At 44.5% G+C, this 14,661-nt stretch overlaps 1 protein-coding gene across 2 annotated transcripts in view; it reads left to right on the top strand.

Annotated features, from left to right (window-relative positions):
* Positions 1-14,661, top strand: part of SLC2A13 (solute carrier family 2 member 13) — a 205,469-nt gene that overhangs the window by 57,907 nt on the left and 132,901 nt on the right. For both annotated transcript variants that reach the window (XM_064142480.1, XM_064142479.1), the window contains exon 3: positions 10,289-10,448. In XM_064142480.1, coding sequence (XP_063998550.1) covers positions 10,289-10,448 — 160 coding nt within the window. The remainder of the gene's footprint in view (positions 1-10,288; positions 10,449-14,661) is intronic.

The raw sequence follows: 14,661 nt of genomic DNA, 5'->3' as shown, positions 1-14,661 counted from the left end.
TTACCTGCATTAAGTATCTCAGTCAAGCTTTATATGTGTCGCGGAGGGGTATTCTGCTGCCTGCGCTGATTGTGGCGGAGGGGAGAAATTAATTGGTGCGAGATAATATTCTATACAAATATATATTTATTAACTTTAATATTCTGAACTCTCGCCACCCCCAATCACTTGTATATTTACTGTTAAAAAGAGTCTACACAGTCATGGAAACACTCTGGGATTAATATCTACAGTAACTTAATAACTAGCAAACATTCAAACTATAAACAGAGAGAGGATTTTTCCTCATGGCAAATACCATTTGGGGTCTATATACTGTTTGCCCAGCAGAGTGGGCTGGAAACTCTTCCTGCTCTATGGCAGAGACAATAGATATTACAGAGGCATTAAAGCATTCACTTACCATTCTTACTAATTAGCAACCACCCTCCGGGGCTATGTCACAGCCTATTACTAGTGTCCAAACTTCAGGGGAGTCTTTGTCCATGGACTTCGAGGATGGAATCCTCCCGGCTTTGGGGAAAGGAGATTCTCCCCGGCTTCTGGGGAAATGGCTGTCTCTGACCTTGTGCTGCTGGATTCCACTGGTTGCTCTCTCCAGCGATACATAGGCAGGATCTCAGGTGCAGAGGCAGGATGTCGTGCTGTCTCAGCACGATGTAACGCTGGCCAAACAGGCCGATTGCGTGCAGACACCTCTGAGTCTGCTTCCTGGTAACTCAGTGGCAATGGCGCTTACCAGGCAGTGGTAGGCATCGGGCATGCAAGGTGTGCATGGCTGCTTGGGAGACTGTGGGCTTCACATATATACACGCAGGCTTAAGTGAGCTCTGCAAGTGAGTATGCAAGCAGGCAAGCAACAGTATCACAGTATCATCAGGGTTGGAAGAGACCTCACAGATCATCAAGTCCAACCCTTTACCACAGAGCTCAAGGCTAGACCATGGCACCAAGTGCCACGTCCAACGTACGGGGTCTGAGCAATCGGGAGAGTCCGAGCTATGCAGGGGAGTTCGAGCACGTTGTTTACCTGTGTACCCCTATTTATTAAATGTGGCCTGAGATCAATGGTCCCTTGGCCACTAGAATGATCCATCAGGTTGGCAGTCAGCCAAACCTTACCATAATAGGCAAAAGCCACTTGCCTGGACTTCCCAAATATGGGAATCACGTGGCCCTAGCATTAGGCAGACATGAGCTGGGCGTGTAGGGGCTTACACAACGTGTTTGCAACCATATTATACAACATAGACCCTAGGTAGGCCAGACCTTGTGGCACCACATCTGTTGTGTCCCTTTTATCCATCTGATGTGTTTACCTCTGGCTTGGGCAGAAAAGCATGTCCAGGCAAGGCATAAATAAGCCTATTTTGGGGCCTACAGGCCCTCCACAACAATGTGGTAGTGAGGAATGCCTCCTTCCCATGAATACTCTCCTGGAAAGAGATTTCTCCCTGTTCATTTGGAAATCCCAATAGTACAAATGTCTGTATTTGGCGGTGAAAATTCTTTGTTGTTAATAGAGATTAATGGCTTAATTGCTGTACTCTGAAATAGGATCAGGGATACCTTTGGTGGGGTGGTTTTTTTTTTTTTTTTTTTTTTTTTTTTTTTTTTTTTGTGTGTGTGTGTGATTATTTTCACTTTCTGATCTTATTTTCTGACTCAACAGTCTGGAGTGTTGTGACAGTTCAGGCCAGTCTCCATTATCATAGATAGCCCTTCATGTGGGCCAGTAAAGGCATCATGAAATGTTTAAGGGAGATAGATGGTACAAACCCCTTAATGAGCAGGTGGATTTCCTTTTAGCTGATTGTGTTCCTGGGTTTCCCTGTTGTTGATGAAAAGGGTCAGTGCAGGATGGACAGAAGGATGCAAAGAGACACCAGCTTCTTAGTACTTCTTGGTAAACATCAGTCCTCTTTATTCCTAAGCACAAGAGGCTGATTGAGTTGTGAGGTTTGTTTTCTTAAAGTTTCTGAATTCTTGTCAGCTGTCTCTTGTGTTTATGAACCTTTTGGACAGTAACTTAAGCAGTAACAACAAACAAATTGTCAGGAATTGTTACCAGTGTTTTTGCTTCTCCTGGCAGTGGTTATGATTGACACCAGTTAAATGACAGACACTTACATCCATTCTACCTTTGGGCTTTTTTTAATATGCTAGGAGGAGAAGTGCCTATCATTCAATATCCTGTCTCCAGGTCTTGCTGCTCCTGTATTGTTTGCATGATGCACCATCTCTCATGTCTACTGGACGTGACTAGAAGTGGAAGTCCTTCTCTTTGTAGGATATGTTTATATCCATCTGAACTTGTAAATGAGTATTTATTCCCAAATTCTTTTTAGAAATCAGAACTTAAATTCCTTCTTTATTCCTTTTTGTTTTACTACCCTAATCTCATTTTTAAAAATCTATTTTTAATTCTCCTAATTATAATAGTAGTGTTGTCTTTGTCCTATCAGTTAGGTTTGTTGGCTTAATTCCTGAACTTTGTAATTCTTTACAACACTTGCATATTCATATTGAAAATACCTTCCTGTGATTCTGAGATACCTTTTCACACCTGCATTCTATTGATTGGCTTAAAATGGAGCTGTTCACTCTTCTTGCCTCTGCTTTCCAATGCAGATTATAGTGCAGCTTTAATAATTAGTCTCCCAAGTGGTCACAGAGCTGAAAAAAAATGTGTAATATGATGATTTCAGTCCATCAAGTTGTCTAATGCTTTTTGTGTAATAGTGAGATGCACCTCGTGGTCTGAGCGTTAAGGAACCTTTTATTATTTTTTCCTAACTATATTTTTTTAATGAGGACAGAAGGGTAATGTCTTCATTACTCAAGTAGATAAAGATTGGGCTTGCTTGCTCTCATGTCAGATTTCATAGCTATGGTGCACAATGCAGTGCTTAAAGTTTCTCTGACAGATTTCTAGTTAATTGCTTTAATTTTATTTTTCTCACATCTTGTCACTTATCAGCTGTATTAGTTAAGCAATAATATACTTGCCTGCAGCAAGACTCTTGTTTTGTCTGAGCAGTTTAGCAGTGAAAGCATGTTAGAAAATGTCAGCAAAGTGTAACTGAAAGCATTCTCATATGAAAGATTAAGGAAAGATTCCATTGCAGCCATATTTATTTTGCTAGGAAAGATGGGGTTTGTTATTAAATTTCTCTAATATTTGGCTATTAAAATAGCTACATAATGAATACTGGTTATGTATTTTAGAGATTTTTATAGCTGATTAACATCTAATACCTTGCTTCAAATTCTTTCACAAGAACTTGCTTCCCTATGTTCTATTGTGTCTTAAATTGAAATGGGAGGAGGAAATTCTGGAGGACTTCAATGCATTCTAATGCAATTGAAAGCAATTCTATAATATAAAAAAAAGTTATAGAACCTAAAACATTATTTCCCTTAAGTGGTATAATTTTTTCCCCTTCATTTGATTTGTTTCAGAATGGACTTTATAACTCCTGATGATTTTATTTTTTTGAAAGAACTTTGCACTTGTTTGTGAAGGTTTGCTGGGTGGTAGCCAGACAAACTGAGGATGCTTTCCTTAGTGCCTCCTCCCATTTCCTGAGTGCCTCCTGCCACACTGTTTCAGAGCAGCAAAGCATATATTTTAAAATAGGTAACATATCTTCTGAACTGAGTTTTTTGTTTGGATATTTTCAACCTACATGTTTTTGAGAAACTCAGTAGAAGTAGTAAGGTCCTAGTGCAGAGCCAAGAAGACTGTTCTCAATAACAACATTGTGAAAAGTCTTAGGGTGAGAAAGCTGATGTGAAGTTGTAGAATTGCAGAATCGTTTCAGTTAGAGTTGTACCTGCGGAGACAGTCAAAGCTCACTTAGCATGTTCTCGGTTAACTGCTTTAGCTGGCCGTTGTTTTGAACAGCTGTTGGGCTAGACCGGAATCTAAATTGTGTGTGATTTTGAACTAACACTCTTCCTTAGGTTTTCCTAAGAAATCATGTACTGTTCATTGCAGGTTCGATAATAAATAATTTCAGCTGCTGTATTAATGCTAGCTGTATAGCTGCTATCATTGGTTAGCTGGTGACAAGAATGTTGAGGTGTGCAAGCTTTCCCTGCTAATTCGTATAGTCATTGACTTTGTGGCAAGAACACAGCAAAGAGAGTGAACCACCTGCTGTCGTGATGCCTCTTGTTCAAGACAGGTTTTAACCTTCACACTGCCCTTGGGTTACAGCAACAGGCTTTAGTTTCACCTGTGTGTGGCAGGTGTTGCATTAGTTGGCTAACTGGCTCTAGCAGCATCTCAGGACTGGTGCTTGCTGAATGAATGTTAGCAGTAGCTGTTGGTTCTGATCTGTGCTGTAGCTTTGCTTTGCCAGTGCCAAAGAAGCAGATTTGTGGCTTTATTTTGGACAAGATTTCTCTGCAGATCCTGTTTAAATCCAGCCCTCACTAGGACTGAAATGGGGGTAAAAAGCAGCTTTTTTACAGAGCATATCTTGTGCACATTTTTCTAACTACTTTCCAGTAAAATCCAAATCAAATGTTGACATCTTTGCCTTTCAAATTAGCTTAATTAGATTACTAGCTATTTCAAAGAAATTCTTCTTGGAACTCTTGAAGTACTTAAAGTTATTTTTCGAAAGCTTTTACTAGTGACTGATCTTTTAGTAGTGTGATGGTTTGGGTGTTCCCCGCCCCCCACACTTTAGAAATACCCAACTAGACTCAGCTGGCTCTGGGAATATAAATGAAGCTATTTATTTACAGCTAGCACAATATACAAGCAGATATTTACAGTATATACAGTTATATACAGAAATATACAAGGTAAAAGTAATACAGAAACACAACTCCCCTCCCAGAAACCTGAGTCCCCAGGAGGGGCTCTCAACCACCCCTGCACCTTCCCCCTGCCCCTCTCAACCTTACCCCAGTCCTAAGGAAGAAAAGAGGTTCAGCCAAGAGGTTAAGAAGCAAAGGTGGGTTAGTCCAAATGGAAGGTGAGGTTAGAGAGATGCAGCTCAGTCAGAGCCCAGCCAGAGAGTGACAAAGATGGCGAGAGTGTTACCTAATGTTTACTTTCTTCTGAGGGAAGCAGACATCAGCCTTGTTTTCCTCTCACAGCCTATAACCTACTTTTTCTTACCAAAACATTCTAGCCTGCTTCAAACTAGCACAAGTAGCCCCTGAGAGAAAAATGTAAGGTCATCTTTCTCTTTGTATCCCTGAAAAACAAAACCATGACTGTATATTTTTTTCTCTTGTATTTATTGCAAGCCCTCATTCTGTTTCTCTGCCTACAAACACCACGTTGGAGGCCTTGATTGCTCATTTATTTTCTGCTGCTCTGCATTAAATCATCTTTTCTCATTTCAGTGTTACTCTTGAAAATATCAAGGGAAGGTATTTTATGGTCCAAAAGATAAAATAGTCAGTGGCAAGCTGAGCTTTTTTTTTTCTCCTCCATCTTTGAACTTCCATTATTGTTTAGTGGTGCTTGGTATAAATATGATAGTGGAGAGCAATGAATGAATGTCTTCAAAAATCTGTCCAGAGACATAGAATCATAGAATCAGTCAGGGTTGGAAGGGACCACAAGGATCATCTCATTTCAACCCCCCTGCCATGGGCAAGAACACCTTACCCTAGATCAGGTTGCCCAGAGCCATCCAGCCTGGCCTTAAACACCTCCAGGGATGGGTCCTCAACCACCTCCCTGGGCAACCCATTCCAGGCTCTAACCACGCTCACGGTGAAGAACTTCCTCCTCACGTCCAGCCTGAACCTACCTATCTCCAGCTTTGCTCCATTCCCCCATGTCCTGTCACTCCCTGATAGCCTGAAAAGTCCCTCCTCAGCGTTTTTGTAGGCCCCCTTCAGATACTGAAAGGCCACAGTGAACGGCTCACCTCGGAGCCTCCTCTTCTCCATACTGAACAGCCCCAACTCTTAGTCTGTCATCTAGTCCGTAGAGTCACAAATTCCCAAACCAGGCAATTATTGGAAGCTTCTTTGGGGCATAGCCGGGGAGATGCTTGCTGATTGTGTTGTTGCTGAGCCTTTCCTAAGCCTCGGCTGCTTGTTGCCAGGGGACAGTGTGATGCCCTGCTAGGCCAGTGTTGTAAATGGGACTAGTTGAAATCTGAGTGTCATAAATAACAGGCATAAACTTGCATTCATGCAAGTTAAGGCTTTAATAGAGTTGCAGGAATCAAGCAATGTACAGGCCTGGGTGCGTGGGGAGGCTCTGCTCTACCCTATCGCACACCTTTTGTTTTCAGTGTTCTCTTTTTATAGCCTATTCTATTACATATTCATTACTAATTCTAAGAAAAGGTTGGGGTTTGCTTATCAGTTCCAAGAATGGGAGGTGTCTCTTCCACGCATGTCTCTTTTTACTCGGTGGTCCCTCTGGTGGTCTTCAGTGATGAAGTAAGGGGTCTTCCTCAAGTGTCCGCTCCTTGAACTCTAAACTGGTCCTCTGTTTGCTCATGCACAAAGGCTGTCTCTTCCACCTGCCTCACTCCTCCACCAAGCTTTCTAGCTTCTAATTATTTATTGCTGTTATCTTAAGCCAAGTGTATGCTTCTGTGATGGTTGTGCAAGGAGGAGTGCAGCTCCATTCAAACCCCCCCTTCCTCCCTGTCTGTGGCCTCTTGCCACGAGTTGATCGGATCAAATGTATATTTCTCACATGAGTTTGGGGTAAAATGCAATGAGGCAGATTTAAAAGTTATGAACTATTTATTAATGTTCCCAAAGTAATTCCCCCAAACTTATTTACAACTCTCCACACGAGTTCTTGGATGCGGTTAGCAGAACTCTTCCACAGAACGTCTGTGCACGGTGGAACTTTGACTGGTTTCAGAAAATGTCTTTGATAGAGAGCCCGGCGGCTTAATTCACCGCTTGTGAGGCTGATTAAAATCCTTTAGCAACTTGAACGAAGAATGGAGAATACTCACTAGTCCTGAAGTCCGTGGCCCAAAAACACAGGCAGGAAATATCCAACAGAAGTCCTGTGGCAAATTCCAGGCGGGCCGCAAAGTGAAATCAGCTGCTGGCTGAGGCGGCTTGAGGCGACGGGCGGGCGAGTGGCAGATCAGCGAGGAATGAGTGAACACGCCAGCCCCTTTGCCCCTGTTCACCCCCAGTTTATAGGGTAATGGCCGAGGCTAATGGTCTCATTGACCACAGAATCACCCAAGTAGACACAGAAATGCAAGAACCCACGGGCTGTTGTCTTCCATAGAATGGGGCGCAGTCCCCATTACGCCCCTCGCAGGCAAAGAAACTTAAGTCGCCTGGGTTTCTTTTGTCCTGTTTTCCCGCCTCTGGCTGCAGTGCAGACGGGCAGGTAAATGAGACAGGACATGCTTAAGCCCATTTTTATGCCCTTTAGGGCTACTCACCACAGCCAGTGCTGTTGGTGGAGAAACAGCCGTGCCGCTGTGGGGGAGCAAGCATGAGTGTGCGTGAGGTGGCGCGTCCCACACAAGGGTACTGCAACCGGAGGGCTCTCCTCTGTCCGGCAGCTCGCAAGGCCTCGGTGGCTTTTGTTTGCAGAGAGCCGATGTGCTTCTATGCATTCCCGTAAAGGCTTTTTTCCCCCTTACGTGTGAGCTGTCTCCATCGCTTCAGTTGTAATTAGCTCAAATACTGAAGCGAAAGATGCAAAAGAGTTATCCCTGCTGGTGGACTACGTTTGAACTTGTACTTCTCTACCAAGCACACGAAAGGCTGATTGAATGCTTTTTTCCCCATGATGCGTCCTAGCTGGCTTTGAAAACATGGTTGAATAAATATCTTTTGTTGCCTTTTTCCCCCCCCTCCTGATACTTTTATGTGGTATTTTTTGGTGTTGGGGGGGGGGGAGGGTTGTCCTTTTTTTTTGTTTGTTTGTTTGTTTTTGATTGTTGGTTTGTTTGTTTTGTTGATGTGTTGTTTCTTTTTCTATGTGGGTTTCTCAGTTAGTAGGAGGAAGAGATGTTGGTGTGTCCCGGGGGAGCTCTGCCAGACACGTGTGGTTATGTTGAGAGGCGGCTGTGAGCGTTTAATAGCTCCAAGTGCAGGGTGCTGCACTTTGGCCACAACAACCCCATGCAGAGATACAGGCTGGGGTCAGAGTGGCTGGAGAGCAGCCAGACAGAGAGGGATCTGGGGGTGCTGATTGATACCCACCTGAACATGAGCCAGCAGTGTGCCCAGGTGGCCAAGAAAGCCAGTGGCATCCTGGCCTGCATCAGGAATGGTGTGGTCAGCAGGAGCAGGGAGGTCATTCTGCCCCTGTACTCTGCACTGGTTAGACCTCACCTTGAGTACTGTGTTCAGTTCTGGGCCCCCCAGTTTAGGAAGGAAACTGAGATGCTTGAGCGTGTCCAGAGAAGGGCGACGAGGCTGGTGAGAGGCCTTGAGCACAGCCCTACGAGGAGAGGCTGAGGGAGCTGGGATTGTTTAGCCTGGAGAAGAGGAGGCTCAGGGGTGACCTTATTGCTCTCTACAACTACCTGAGGGGAGGTTGTGGCCAGGAGGAGGTTGTTCTCTTCTCTCAGGTGGCCAGCACCAGAACAAGAGGACACAGCCTCAGGCTGCGCCAGGGGAAATTTAGGCTGGAGGTGAGGAGAAAGTTCTTCACTGAGAGAGTCATTGGACACTGGAATGGGCTGCCCGGGGAGGTGGTGGAGTCGCCGTCCCTGGGGCTGTTCAAGGCAAGATTGGGCGTGGCACTTGGTGCCATGGTGTAGCCTTGAGCTCTGTGGTAAAGGGTTGGACTTGATGATCTGTGAGGTCTCTTCCAACCCTGATGATACTGTGATACTGTGATACTGTTTGCCTATCATAACCAAGCATCTTCTGATGCCATTTTATTGTTAACAATCTATATTCCTCATTCAAGCTTTTTGAGGCTCACAGTGGTTCTGTCAGACTAACTTTGTTGCTGAAGATGATTTTGTGCTCTTAGTTTGGTGAGTCAGGCTGTCAGTAGGGTGCTGGCTGCTATGTTATGACGCAGCTTTCTGCCATGACATGCAACTGCAAGCTTTAGCAGTGCTTCAGAAGCTGTATGCATGCCCTTAGGTGACCCCATTTCTTGCTGGGGTTGTGTCATTGGCCCTTTTTGGTATGTGGCTGGCTGTGTGGGACCCAATGGAGCTGCCCCGAGCAGGAAGATAGAATTTGTCTGCTGCTGCTCATCCATGCTTACTCTGCTCAAGATGTATCGTATCTGGCTTCAGTCAAAATGTGTTTTTGTGTGTGTGCTGCCACCAGACTTCCACTTACAACTGCAGAAGAATTGCTGTTGGTTGTCACTGTTAGCTCTCTTGAGGAAGCAGGGTTATAAATTGCCTTTAAATGAGAGCATGGCTTTGTGGATATGGACCACCAAAGCAGGTACCACCCCCAGCTCTGCTTTTTCTACACTGTTGAACTCCTGTATGTGTACCACATTGGCATTTCTGTTTTTGCACCCGTGGCTCCTTTAGAGGGTGACAGAGCACTGAAAGAGGCTGCCCAGAGAGATTGTGGAGTGTCCTTTTCTGGACTTCTAAAACCTGCCTGGATGCATTCCTGTGTAGTCTGCCCTAGGTGATTGTGCTTTGGCAGGTGGCTTGGACTAGATGATCTCAAGAGGTCTCTTCCAACCCCTAACATTCTGTGATTCTGTGATTGTATAATTGATACCTAATACACTACCAGTGTCAAGACAACATAAGGCAGCAGTGCCTTAGCTTCATTAAGTCCTTGCTGCCTTTTGGCAGTAGAGTTTTTAGCACTGCATATGGAATACTTTCAAGCCAAGTTAAGAAACAATCAATCATGTCAAGAAAGAACGCATTCCATGTAACAATACTGAAATTACACAATAAGAATAGTACTTGGCCTTGTTTTTTAATTGGTGATGGAAACTGTGCTAATGCTCTGTTTAAATTCAGAGCATCTTCAGTAAGGTCCTCTGGCTTAGGTGTGCTTACTTATATTGTAGTGTCTCTTTGTTCCAAAGCTTTAAGTGTATTTATGCTTGTTATTTAGTATACATGCAATGTGAATTGAACTGACTTAGTCCTTGTATCACTGCATCAAACCCTGAGCTTGCAGTAGAGCTGCTAGCAACCACTCTGTGTGCCCATTTGCTCTGGGTATGCTTCTGGAGTTCCTTAGGAGTATTTTCATCTTTTGGAACCTGAAAGCCAAATTCTTGCAGCTTGCTCCGTTTAAATGGTATGATATTTTTTGATGAAAACAATATGTAGTATCTCTTTAGATTTTCTAACTGTAATTAAAATTGTTTTTGTAGGTGTAGCATCTATGACTGTGCCAGTGTATATCGCAGAAGTTGCTCCACCCCACTTGAGAGGCAGATTAGTCACGATTAACACTCTATTCATCACCGGAGGGCAGTTTTTTGCAAGCGTTGTCGATGGACTCTTCAGCTACCTCGCGAAGGATGGATGGAGGTTTGTGAGGCTTCCTTGCTAAAAGCAAAATTGGCTCGGTCGTTGTTGTGAAGGGGTTTGTCTGGGTTTTGCGGGAATGAAATATGAGGCCGAATTTAAAAGGGTTTAAATAATTTAATATTATATACACAAGGATTTCTCCCCTTCTCCAAACTATATATAGCTACCCCACACAAGTTCTTTGTATGCGGTTGGGAAATTATATTACAGAATGTCTACATACAGCAAAATTGGGAATTTAGCAGAGGTTATGGAGAGGTTTAGATAGAGAGTTCCGTGGCATAAATAAAGATGCCATGGGTAAAGTTACTGAAAGTCTATGCTGGTTTAAATCGAGTTTGCTCAGTTACTCCCTGGCTGGAGTCAGTTTCGGTGATCCCAAATACGTGCGGCAAAGCCACGTTGTTAACCCTCGTGGGTCTGAATAGTTCAGTTCAGGGATTATTGGGGTGCGCTGTCCGAAGGCTCCACGGGCACGGTCAAGCTGGGAATGACAGGCTGGGGCAGCAGCTGGCCAGGAGTGCCTTAGCTGAATTCTCCCTGGGCCGATGTGAAGCGCTGTGGGTCAGAATCAGGCAGCGGCGGTGGTCCCCAAAATGGCAAAGCGGCTGGAAGCAGTGGGTGGAGGAGGGTGGCAGGAACACTGAATTGTCCCTTTAATGAGGTTAGAGCCCGAGATTGATGGTCCTTGGCCACAATTCTGTCCAATAAGGGTCTGGCAGCAGGCCAAAACATACCAAATAAGGTGAAATCCACGGGTCTGGTACCCCTAAATATGGATAGGGCTCAGATGGGTCCCCACCCCAGGCGCGTGAGCTTACACAACCTGTTTACTTCAACCTTCAAGCAGGCCAGGCCAGACTCGAAGGCAGCAATCCTATTGTGCTCCTTTGTCCCCCTTAACTTGTTTTTCCCAGGTTTGGGCAGGACAACACCTTTTGGGGGGACAACATGTCCAGGCATGAATAGATTTGTAAACACGGTCTTTTGGGGCCTGTGCAACTCTCCACCACAGTCGTGGTTTGGTTGACAGCTATTGCAATTCTTTTTGGTAAAATAGAATTTACTTATAAAGTAGTAAAAATATACTGAAATAGAACTTTAATAATTATCTCTTCAAAATGTTATCCATGCTGCTTTTTGCTTAGACTTAACATTCACAGTATGCTTATGGGAGTTGACTTTACTAAGCTTTCAAATGGGTGAGCAATAAATATGCATCAGCAAGGCTGGGATCCATCAGCAAGGGTGCTGAGAGAGCTGGCAGCTGAGCTGGCCAAGCCGCTCTCCATCATTTTCCAGCAGTCCTGGCTCACCGGAGAGGTCCCAGGAGACTGGAAAATGGCCAACGTGGTCCCCATCCACAAGAAGGGTCGGATGGAGGAACCTGGGAACTACAGACCTGTCAGCCTGACCTCAGTGCCAGGGAAACTGATGGAGCAGGTTATCTTGGGGGTGATAAGAGCGCACCTGAGGGATGGCAAAGGGCTCAGGTCCAGCCAGCATGGATTTAGGAAGGGCAGATCCTGCCTCTCCAACCTGATCTCCTTCTATGATCAGGTGACCCGCTTGGTGGATGTGGGGAGGCCTGTGGATGTGGTCTATCTGGACTTCAGCAAGGCCTTTGACACTGTCCCCCACAGCAAACTGCTGGCTAAGCTGTCACCCCGCAGCTTGGATGACAGCACTCTGTGCTGGGTTAGGAACTGGCTGGAGGGCCGGACCCAGAGAGTGGTGGTGAATGGTGCCACATCCAGCTGGCGGCTGTCACTAGTGGTGTCCCTCAGGGATCAGTGCTGGGCCCCATCCTCTTTAACACCTTCATAGATGATCTGGATGAGGGCATGGAGTCAGTCATCAGCAAGTTTGCAGATGACACTAAGCTGGGGGCAGATGTGGCTGGGTTGGAGGGCAAAAGGGCTCTGCAGCGGGACCTTGACCGCCTGTACAGATGGGCAGAGTCCAATGGGATGGGGTTCAATAGCTCCAAGTGCAGGGTGTTGCACTTTGGCCACAACAACCCCATGCAGAGATACAGGCTGGGGTCGGAGTGGCTGGAGAGCAGCCAAACAGAGAGGGATCTGGGGGTGCTGATTGATACCCGCCTGAACATGAGCCAGCAGTGTGCCCAGGTGGCCAAGAGAGCCAGTGGCATCCTGGCCTGCATCAGGAATGGTGTGGTCAGCAGGAGCAGGGAGGTCATTGTGCCCCTGTACTCTGCACTGGTTAGACCACACCTTGAGTACTGTGTTCAGTTCTGGGCCCCCCAGTTTAGGAGGGACATTGAGATGCTTGAGTGTGTCCAGAGAAGAGCGATGAGGCTGGTGAGAGGCCTCGAGCAGAAGCCCTACGAGGAGATGCTGAGGGAGCTGGGATTGTTTAGCCTGGAGAAGAGGAGGCTCAGGGGTGACCTTATTGCTGTCTACAACTACCTGAAGGGTGGTTGTGGCCAGGAGGAGGTTGCTCTCTTCTCTCAGGTGGCCAGCACCAGAACGAGAGGACACAGCCTCAGGCTGTGCCAGGGGAGATTTAGGCTTGAGGTGAGGAGAAAGTTCTTCACTGAGAGAGTCATTGGACACTGGAATGGGCTGCCCGGGGAGGTGGTGGAGTTGCCGTCTCTGGAGCTGTTCAAGGCAAGGTTGGACGTGGCACTTGGTGCCATGGTCTAGCCTTGAGCTCTGTGGTAAAGGGTTGGACTTGATGATCTGTGAGGTCTCATCCAGCCCTGATGATACTGTGATACTGTGAATGATTGTCAAGTTACGAAAGTGGCCTACCTTTTGCAGTTAGAATAATTACATACAGATTTTTCTCAAGGCAAATTTCCCCTACTGTGCTGTGTGTGCAAAATAGAAGTGCATTTCAAATTGTCTTAGTCTGAGCAGTAGTAATCCAATCAGAACTGAAGGATATTGTAGCATAAATTTATAGTTAGAAGTTTAGGTTATAGAATAGTATTAATCTCTTTTACTCAACTTGTTCAATATTGTGTTCTTCCTGTAGACATCAATAAGTTTCTCCAGACTGCAGCTTTATACCTACAGTGTCATTTGAGAGAGATGAAAAATTTTTGTAGCTCAGTATTTCACTTGAAAAATTAAGAGGAGTGTATAGGAGGAATATCTTACACCAGATATTCCAACTTCTAGAAAAGTTTTACTTGATTATATGTGTTTTTTCTCTTGAAACACTCTTGGGAAAGGGGCACATGTTGTTGTGGGCCTTTCAATTTCTGGTGCTACAGCCCGGAATCATTCTGCTATTTGAAAATCCTAATTTGAATGATTGTCCCTCCAGCACCCAAAATTTACAGCATAACATTCTCTGGCTTCTGATGGAGCTGAATAGGGATTACTATGTGCAGTGACATTTGAAGCTTAAGTTAGGAATAACTAATTTGGGATTCAGTACATAGACGAACTTGGAAGCTGATCTTTTTATGGTATGCAAATAAATATGCATTAAAGCAGAAAGTTAATGATATCTTAATGAATCTGCATTTTAATACGATTCAAGAAATTTGCTTTTATTTTTTTAACTTTTTTCCATGTGATTATTTCCTTTGCCTCATTTGTAAAAAGATGTCACATTTTCACCTTAAGAAGAGTCACTCCATGCTGATTTTAAATTTTTAAGTTTTAGCTCTGCTTTGTGCTTTCTGAAAATGCATTGGTTAGTTTAGCTCAAATGAAAATAGTATTTTGCATTTTTACATGAAGCTTTTGATGACCTTTTAATTATCATGCAGCTGCATTCTCTGGCATACTCTATGTCCACTTAAGGAGAACTGAGAAACAGTCCTACTGAAAAAGAAACCCACCCAAACAGCGTAGTTTTATAGGATTGCTAATCCAGTTCTAGCAGTTACAGAACTATACTTGATTTGGAGAAAAATTGATGTAATGCAGTAATGTATTCCTAAGGAACATGCAAACTCAAATATTTGATCCTCAATGCCAGTTACTCAGTAGTTGCTTTATTATTTTAAATAAACTCTTAGCCTAAATAATTTGCTAGTGTAATGGCTCCTTATGCGTGGGGCTGCGTGGTAGGAATGGACATGTAAAGATACTCATTTAGAAGTAGAGCTCTAAGTCACTGTTGCTATTAAAGGTGATGTACACTTTGTGTGTAGACAGGTTTTGGGTTTTTTTTAATTCTTTTTACCTAAATGGTTAGGTATTTGGCTGGAGGAAGCTCTTGTGGACGTAAA

The sequence above is a fragment of the Pogoniulus pusillus genome, chromosome 4 (genome assembly GCF_015220805.1).
Source record: "Pogoniulus pusillus isolate bPogPus1 chromosome 4, bPogPus1.pri, whole genome shotgun sequence".
Taxonomy (NCBI): Eukaryota; Metazoa; Chordata; class Aves; order Piciformes; family Lybiidae; genus Pogoniulus; species Pogoniulus pusillus.
The sequence above is the reverse complement of the archived record's forward strand: the minus strand, read 5'-3'. Positions and strand labels throughout refer to the sequence as shown.